General features: G+C 40.6%; 1 protein-coding gene across 1 annotated transcript; it reads left to right on the top strand.

Moving 5' to 3' along the window:
• Window positions 1-2,669: 2,669 nt before the first annotated feature.
• LOC146385555 (serine/threonine-protein kinase pim-2-like) lies at window positions 2,670-3,901 on the top strand. Its single transcript, XM_084929940.1, has 6 exons — window positions 2,670-2,678; window positions 2,799-2,846; window positions 2,896-3,168; window positions 3,276-3,456; window positions 3,543-3,685; window positions 3,732-3,901. Exons 1-6 carry the CDS (start codon window positions 2,670-2,672, stop codon window positions 3,891-3,893), a joined length of 816 nt encoding a protein of 271 aa, XP_084786066.1. The 3' UTR covers window positions 3,894-3,901.
• The last annotated feature ends 5,736 nt before the right edge of the window (window positions 3,902-9,637 follow it).

The raw sequence follows: 9,637 nt of genomic DNA, 5'->3' as shown, positions 1-9,637 counted from the left end.
ACAGAACCAGGATCAGGGCAGGGCAGGTATCTGCTTGTAACTGGTTGAGGAGATGCAAAGAAAGAGAAGAGAGAAGATGACAGCACTGAGAGTTACATAGTGGAGGAGAACCTCTGTGCATCCTGCACTCTGAGCCTGCAAAGCTTAAGGGATGGTTCAGAGTCACCTGAGGTTTAATCAAAAAGGAAAGTTTTGTTTGATCTTAAAAGTAGAGACAGCATGTGTCTCCAAATCTAAACTGGGAGCTAGTTCCACAGGAGCAGAACCTCGCAATTATACTATACTTTTTACTGATGACTCAGGCTTCATGCTTCCTTGAGTAAGACTGAGTCAGAAAGTAAAATGTCTCACAGGCTGTGAGTCTGTCCAGTTACGCCACCGGCTTTGAAAAAACAAAAATAATCACAAAGCTAAACCCTTCAAGTTTTTTACAGCTGTATTATATACAACACCAATCGTTTATGATTAGACAATATTAGTTTAAGCTATTTATACAAATTCATAGCAACTGATAACACTTGGCAAACTTTAACCACAAAACGTATTTAATTTCCAGAACTTAAAAGGAATAATACAACCCTTATTAATCAAATGCATTTGAATAATTTACATATTGGTTGCTGTTATCTGTAGTTATCCCCTAAAATAAGAAAAAGCGTAATGACAGCCATTATGCTCCTGGTGTCAGCGTAATGACTGAACATGTATAATCTTATCTCTGAGTGAGCAGCGCATCAAACTGCAGTGGATCTATATACAAGGATAACAGAAAAACCCTGACCCTGCTATTCACTTTTATTAGAGATTCACACAACGAATGAATGAACGAATGAATGGATGAAGTATTAGGTCAAAGTCAAAACACAAATAAAACAGCTGGAATCCACAGCTGTGCGTGTTCAGGGAGCTTGCATTTTCACCTGCTGGACATCACTACCTGACAAGTTTAACTGTCTTCAGAACATTGCAGAGGCCTTATTGACAGTATTTGGCTCTACATATCTGTGTGAGCAGATTTTCTCTCACATGAGTGTCCTCAGGTAGCGGTCTGCATGCTGGACACTCGTAGACCTGTGTCTCTGAGTGGGAGACCAAAGATCACATTAACATGTCCATCCCTGTATTAACAAACATGCCATATTGGCCCAGTTTATTTTTCTTATCATTGTTTTGAGGAGACCATAAATAGCATTTACATTTTCTGTTGTACAGTTCATTTGCTGTTATGGAGTTCTTGTTACTGATAAAAAAAAAAAAAAAAAAAGTGTATTTTTTGTTTCAAAATAGCTGATCGGCTCTATGCCAACATCTGCGAACAAATATAATTCTATAAAGTTGGTCTATATAGTGTGTAACTGTTGATATAGAGCGTTATTAAATTAATTGCTAATGCAATCATATGGCACGTTGACTTCTAAAGAAATTTTAGATGGCACTTATCATCAGAAAGGTTGCTGACCCCTGGGTTAGACCTTCATATTAATTTTTTTTTTTTTTACTTTTTTAAGAACGCATTTTAACATTGGACTCAAAAATAAATAAATCCCCCCCTAACAAAAAAGGCTCTTCAAGTGCCAAATTGCTTTATATTTCTTCACTTAAATATACGGCCGCAAGTAGGGCTGACATGGGCCCCAGGTTTGATGTGTTCTGCCGTAAACTGGACAAACCAACATAAGGATGGAAGCCACTGTGGGACTTTTTCAGTAAGTTGAGCATGTGTTTTATAAGTTAATCAGTAAATTAACACCAATAGCTAGTTAACCCATAGCTATTCACACAACAACGGGGTATTGGGTAACTATGATGTTTTTATTTTAGAAAACAAAGTACACATGAATTAATGTACTTTAATAGAAAATGGAAAGGTGATACAACCTCAAAAACGTGGTTGCCTCTAGATTTAAAAAGAGAAATAAGGTCGAGTAGTTACACTATATAAAGAATAAATGCACAATTTAAAAAACAAAATTTATAGGTAGGTATATCGACTTCTTATTAAATTATATGAATTATTATGGCTTTGTCTGCCATAATGTTTTTCTTTAAACTACTTAGGAGCACTTTTACTGGTAGTCGGTGATGCCACTGAAAGGCAAGGTTCTGTTGCCATAGTCTCCTGTGGAGTGGAGTGGAGACAGGGAGCAAGCGTCTTCCTCCGTGGACGCTGGTAAAGGTAGGCTAATTAGTTGAGTGAGGGGTAGATTAAGTGCACAGCTGGTTGCTCGGTTTAAGATATTAGTGTTTGGGAGATATTTGTGTGTATGATCTAATACGCTGATGTGCTTTTGGTGTTTTCCACATCTGCAGACTGCAGTCAAAACACAAAGGGGTGCACAAAAAATGGCAGAAGGAAGTCTGCGGGAGACAGCAAAGAGTCACCCAAGAAAAAGAAAAAGGACAAAACCAAAAACGTCGTCCAAAATTCAGCAGCCGACCAGCAACGTAAGTAGCAAGCAGCTTGGCTTTTATACTCAGGTGAAGAGCAAAATAAACATTTAGGGTACAGCAGAGAGTAATTTGTGTCACAGCTGTAGTAAAACAACATTTGTGTCTTTTCAGGGGAATACCAAGCCAGATATGTGCAGGAGCACCATCTAGGAAGTGGCGGCTGTGGAGCAGTGTTTGCTGGCTACAGGATAACAGATCATTTCCCAGTAAGTGTTCAGATGGTGGGAGTAAGACAGGCAGTAATGCAGATAACGGATAATATCGTCAGCTGAGCATTAAAGGTGCCGTTTTACACCTTTAATGATGTCATACTGAGGAAATGCTCACCAATGCTCTGTGTCTTTTAGGTAGCCATCAAACACGTTCCCAAGGACAAAATCCCCATCCAAGTGACGGTAAGTGTGCAACACTTGAACTGTTTTTACATTCCTGGACTGAGTGCAGCGTTCACCTGTGAAACGTCTGTTCCTCATCATCCACTTTGTTGTAATATATCAGGATGAAAACGGGAAGGAAGTCTCAGTGGAAGTGGCCATTTTGCTGAAGCTTGCAGCTGAAGCAGATGGATCAGTGGGAACGCCGGCTCCTGTGTCTCTGTTGGACTGGTTTGACTTTGGCACAGAGCTGATCCTGGTGCAGGAGAGACCTGTCCCCGCGGTGGACCTGTTTGATTACATAAAAGAAAATGGAGGATGTTTACCAGAAGGAAAGGCCAAGGTAAGTTGACTGGAAGAGCCTTAGACTGTACAGCATTCAATCAAAGCACAGAGTATCAGAGAAGCATCAACCTGTTGACTCATTACTGTCTTTTTCATCTTTTCCAGGTCATTCTGAAGCAACTGGTTGATGCAGCAAAGGACCTGGAGGAGAAACACATCTTTCACCGGGACATCAAGAGTGACAACATTCTGATTGAGACCGGCTCAGATGTGCCTCGAGTTCGTATCATTGACTTTGGACTGAGCTGCTTTGCTACGGAGCGATCGCGGTTCCGCTTCTTCTATGGTAACATATTCAGCTCCTGCTCTTCACAGATGTAGCAATTTGTGCCTTTTGTTTTAGAAGAAATTGTAATTGTGTCTGTTTATTAGGTACACCTATCCACAGCCCTCCCGAATGTTACTGGGGCAAAAAATACAGGCCTGGACCCATCACGGTGTGGCAAATGGGAGTGGTGCTGTACGAAGCGCTTCATGTGGGGGACTTTAATATCATGATGTTCCCGAAAAGGAACTGAAATTCAACGAGCATCTGTCCCCAGGTAAGAAAACATCACACTTCAAGATTCACTGATGGCTTGGATCACTGGAACTATCATCTTCATCTTTTCTCTCCTTTCTTTCTTTCCAGACTGCCGGAATTTCTTGGACGCGTGTTTAACCGAAGTCCCGGAGAAGCGCCCAACGCTGGGGGACCTCCAGCGTCACCCCTGGCTCAGATAAACCCATCTCTCACACACACACTTCATATCTTATCATATAAGTGTGATACATGACCTAACTTTCTTTTTTTGTCTCTCTTTCATTTTTTTGTTTTTTTTAACAGGAAAAGATTGTTTTTTGGGTTTTTTTGGCCGATTCTAAATTTTGGATCCCCTTTCCTGAAACCCCCCCCCAGCCATCCCAGGAAAGGGGATCTCTCTTTGAATTGGCTTTCCCGAGGTTTCTTCCCATCATTCTGGCCCCCCGGGGAGTTTTTCCTCGTCTTCATAAAGAGCTTGGGCTGGGTCAGGAGCTTCATCAAAATTGGCCTTATTTGATTAGGTTAATGTAATAAAATACGTTGATGTAATCAAAATTAGTAAAAATCAAAAGATTTAACTTAAACTTCCATTAAAACTTGTTTAACTCAACTTTGCTGAGAATACTCTTTCATTACCATGTCAAGGATTGTTTTTTACTCATGATGCATTTTGACAAGTAAGAAAACTGAAAACTAAATCAGGTTAAAGTATGCACAACGAAAGTCACACTGTCACTGCTCTGAAGACTTGCATCTGTTGCCCTAACCTCTAATGCGTCTCAACAGATTTCCTGGATCTAACAGAGGTTGCAACAGTTTTTCCTTCCCACTGTTGCTGATTGTTTGCTCATAGTGGGCTCTCTGATTGGTGGGATTCATTTTCTAATAGTACAGGGTCTCTGCCTTCCAATGTAAAGTGCCTCTAGACAACAGATGTGACTTGTTGCTATAGTTAAGGTTGAATTTAATCATTAATGTCCATTCAGTAGTGAAAATTTTATATTTCTTAATAGGGGTGGGTTTTGATGATCGATTTATCGATTAAAATCGATTCTGGCTTGGATAACGTGATATCGATTCATTAAAAACCTGAATTGATTTTTAAATATAAATTTATTTTGCCCGAAACGCCAGAATCTCAGGTTAAACCTCACAAAATTTCTACAACCACCAAACAGCTAAAACAGTAAATGAGAGCAGGTACACGGATTCTGCACAAAGACGTAAACACAAAGCTCGGACCCGACGGATCAGAATCACTGAAATGTGGCTTTCTCACCCGCCGGCACGTACGCTTAGCTGTGTCTCTAATCAAACCTCTGTAACTTTGCTCTGCTTCACTTCGTTTTTGACTGCACAATATTTTTAATGTCATCTGCTATAAAAACCCAGACCAAGTCTCGCAAGTGTCAGCTTTCTTTTTATAGATATAAAAATATAGATATGTACTGATAAGTGATCAGAATTATAATATTTCTGACTGTCTGAGGCAAAATTTCCCTGATTCAAATCGAATCGAAACAAATCAAATCGTGGATCGAATCGATTCGGGACCTTGTGAATCGGAATCGAATCGATTCTAGAAATCAGTGACAATACCCAGCCATATTTCTTAATATCCATCTATACTCAATGTGAATTCCATAAATTTAATAGAGCTGTTTGACTGATCACCTAATGTGTGACAAAAGAATCCACTGTGATGCTAATGACCGTCTGCGCTCTTTTACCTGTCTGTAAAAGTTGGCCTTGTCTCTCTCACTCTGCCTTCTCTCACTTGTTTCCCGGTCCAGTGACGCCTCTCTCCTGTGTTGCAGAAGTTCCAGCCCGTGCTCTTCCTGTGTTCCGCGTGCCCGACTGTTTCTCTGCCCCCTGGTTTCCCACGGCACCTGTGCAGAGTTTCTGTTAATGACCGTGCTCCTGTTTAAGTTGATTCCTCTCATGAATAAATCTTGTAAATATTTCAAGTGATTGAGTCTGCTCTTAGGTCCAACTGCACTCTCATTTCCAGTTTGTGACATGGGCTTTTCTTCCTTTCTTTCCTTTGCATTATTGTCAGGTCTTACCTTTCAATATAAAGTGCCTTGAGGCAAACGTTGTTGTGATTTTGGCGCTACATTAATAAAAGTGACTTGAAATTGAATTGAATAAGTGCAAGAAGACACAGCTGAGCTCAATCTAAATAATAGAGCAAATGAAAATTAAACTAAAGGCAAAGTACAAGAGACAAAAAACTGAAAACAGAAACTGAACTAATTACACACAGAGACACGAGACTAACACTCAACTAGTCATAGAAACACAGGGGAGGTTACAGCTAATCAAAACACACCGATTAAAATATCAAATTCAAAGAATTCTTCCCCTCAACCACAACCGCTCACAGCAGATGGCTGCCCCTCTCTGAGCAAGACATGTCCTTCAATGCACATATTAAACAAATATGTAGGACTGCTTTCTTCCATTTGGGCAACATCTCTAAAATTAGAAATATCCTGTCTCAGATTGACGCTGAACTAGTTCATGCATTTATTACTTCTAGGCTGGACTACTGTAATTCATTACTATCAGGAAGTCCTAGAAACTCCCTGAAAAGCCTTCAGTTATCCAAAATGCTGCAGCAAGAGTACTGACAGGGACTAGAAAGAGAGAGCAGATTTCTCCTGTATTGGCTTCCCTGCATTGGCTCCCTGTTAAATCTAGAATTGAATTCAAAATCCTGCTCCTCACATTCAAGGTCTTAAATAATCAGCCCTTATCTTATCTTAATGACCTTGTAGTGCCATATCACCCTATTAGAGCACTTTGCTCTCGCACTGCAGGCCTACTTGTTGTTCTTAGAGTATTTAAAAGTAGAATGGGAGGCAGAGCCTTCAGTTTTCAGGCCCCTCTTCTGTGGAACCATCTTCCAGTTTGGATTCGGGAGACAGACACTATCTCTACTTTTAAGATTAGGATCAGGTGACCCTGAATCCTCCCTTTGTTATGCTGCAATAGACATAGGCTGCTGGGGATTCCCATGATGCATTGAGTTTTCCTTTCTAGTCACCTTTCTCACTCACTATGTGTTAATGTGATATAATTTGAAGCATGCGCGGTAACGATATATATCGTGATATATTCTTTTCTTCTGTATAACGTATTTTCCACACTGTAAAGCACACTTAAAATCCTTTAATTTTCTCAAAAATCCAGAGTGTGCCTTATGTATGAATTCTGGTTGTGCTTACTGACCTCGAACCGATTTGGGCGTGCAGAAATCTGTTAAAAAATGTTTTAGTACAACTTTGGTAAGCCGCACTGCTTGATTGATTGTCAGAGAATTACGGCTGCCGTAGTAGGAGCTTCGCGGAATACTCTGGGTCCAAAACGTCCATTTCAGGTCCCAAAGTCAAACGAACAGAGTTAAAAACTGTCTAAATTCTTTAATCTTTAATAAAATCATCAGCGTTGCTACTTTACCAGGTGTAACAATTAAGTTTAACATCCAGGCATCCATGAAAACAGAAGTTATTAAATTTAACGGAGTTAGAAGTTAGCAGGAAGTTAGCTCGCTAGTTTCCACCTAAACATGACATACCATGTTCTGACTGAGAGATTTTTGAAACTAATTAAAACGTACAGCTCTGCTACCACTTCCGACATAAATGAAGACAGAAAACTAAACAGCAGTGGCGTTTGTATGGTTACTGAAGTTGGACTACCTGGAATATAATGTTGTGCTACGCGATCGCTAGCGACACAGCTATGTTAGCATAACATAAGCACAGTGAAGCTGGAGGATGAACGCCAACTTTTTTTCCCACTCGATAAAAGTTAACGTGAGGGATTCTGGTGGTCAGGGACAAATGCAATCGCATAGCAGGATGCTATACACGGGGCAAACTTCAGTCAGGAGAACAACTGAGATCATTCATCCACAATACGAGGTTAGTTATTAATATACTGCAACAACATGGGAATAGAGCAGCTGCGAGAGAATTCAACAGTAATGAATCAATGTTACGGAAGTGGAGGAAGCGCAGTTTTGGGCTTTCCCCATATTTCAAAAGTGCTTCATCTCTTTGCTATGACTGTCAGCATAATTTGCAGATGATAATGGTTGTAGCCACTACGATGCTTTCGACCAAAACAGGCGCAGCTTGATGACATCATCAACATGCGCTATCGCGATAGAGAGGTATAGTCATGAAAATCTCTATCGCTGGCCAAATTTATATCGTTTCTATCGTATATCGTTCATATCGCCCACCCCTAGTTAATAGATCTCTCTGCATTGAATCGTACCTGTTATTAATCTCTGTCTCTCTTCCACAGCATGTCTTTATCCTGTTTTCCTTCTCTCACCCCAACCGGTAGCAGCAGAGGGCTGCCCCTCCCTGAGTCCTGAGCATCACACCTAGCATCGGCAGTAACATCTGTAGCTTAGAACATTCAACACTTATACCACACTGTAAGGAACAACAAGATAAGTAAAACAACACACTACATTCTCACAGTTCCCGACTGTATTGGTGTTTTGTTTAGTTTTTTTCAAATGTTTCTGAGCTTAATCGGCGGGAAAAATACATCGTCTAAACTTAACAGGTAGCTACGTTATTCCCTTTGTGGTCAGAGTTCGGGGCCTAATAAAAGAGTAGCTTATTAGCATTGATATGTAAAAAAAAAAAAATAAACAATTTGGTCTCATTATCTAGTTTGCAGCACTGCATACTTTGTTGAAAAAACACTTGACCGCCATTATTGCGAAGCTCTCATAGGAAGAGACAGCCAATGCTTCCTGCGCACGAGACGCAAGGTCGTAACACAACAAGACTGCATCAAACGCCCCCTTGTGACAATAATAGGCAATAGTTTTAGATGACGAGGGGAATTTGCAGCCCTGTATTTCGCATGGGTTAGACCAGGGGTCGGCAATCCTGGGCACTCCTGCCACACAGCTGGCACGCGAAGGGTTAACTGATGGCACGACACCCAGTGAATTAATCTGAGAAGGTGTATTAAAAAATTAATGGCCGTGCCAGCGGAGCACATCGCAAATTAACTCGTATAGACACATTAGTTGTGCTGCTTCTTAATGACGGTGTCTAAGCTAACAACCCCATGTACCAGATTCAACTTGTAATTGGCTAAAAATAACGTAGCCTACCGGTGAGAGGGACGTTGCTAGCTGGTAGTTTTTTCAAGCGATGTTGAAATTTCCACATTCCGACACTTCAAAGGCTTCAGGAGCTCTCCGCTCAGCACAGCATCAGCACTGCGGAAATACACGGATACATCCGTAGACTCGAGACAGAATTCACAATGCGTTTCCGGGGCTTTTAGGTGTATGGACCAATGTTTTCTTTTATGATCAAACCAGAAAGCTTTAATGAGCAAGTGGATTTGGATATGGAATCTGGCTGGACACAGATGACATCGAAATGCAGCTGACTGAACTGAAAAGGTTGACTCTGTGGGGGTCAAAGTTTGCAGAACTACGAACACAGCTGGAATCCATAGGTGTGCCTGTTCATGGAGCTTGCATTTTCACCTGCTGGACATCACTACCTGACAAGTTTAACTGTCTTCAGAACATTGCAGAGGCCTTATTGACAGTATTTGGCTCTACATATCCGTGTGAGCAGATTTTCTCTCACATGAAGAGTGTCCTCAGGTAGCCGTCTGAATGCTGGACACTCGGAGACCTGTGTCTCTTATCATTGTTTTGAGGAGACCATAAATGGCATTTGCATTTTCTGTTGTACAGTTCATTTGCTGTTATGGAGTTCTTGTTATTAATAAAAAGTGTCCTTTTTTTTTTCAAAATAGCTGATCTGTTCTATGCCAACATCTGCGAACAAATAGAATTCTATAAAGTTAGTCTGTATAGTGTGTAACTGTTAATAATATAGAGCGTTATTAAATTTATTGCTAATGCAATCATATTGCACACTGACTTCTG

This window comes from Perissodus microlepis, chromosome 6 (assembly GCF_051167445.1).
Source record: "Perissodus microlepis isolate ML-2025 ecotype Zambia chromosome 6, ASM5116744v1, whole genome shotgun sequence".
Classification (NCBI taxonomy): Eukaryota; Metazoa; Chordata; class Actinopteri; order Cichliformes; family Cichlidae; genus Perissodus; species Perissodus microlepis.
This window is presented reverse-complemented; position numbering and strand designations above follow the sequence as displayed.

Bases quoted from the DNA above. Each gene is read 5' to 3' on its own strand.
- LOC146385555 (XM_084929940.1), top strand. The intron at 2,847-2,895 runs GTAAGTGTGCAA...GACTGAGTGCAG, and splicing joins AAATCCCCATCCAAGTGACG to CGTTCACCTGTGAAACGTCT. The intron at 3,686-3,731 runs TGAAATTCAACG...AACATCACACTT, and splicing joins TGATGTTCCCGAAAAGGAAC to CAAGATTCACTGATGGCTTG.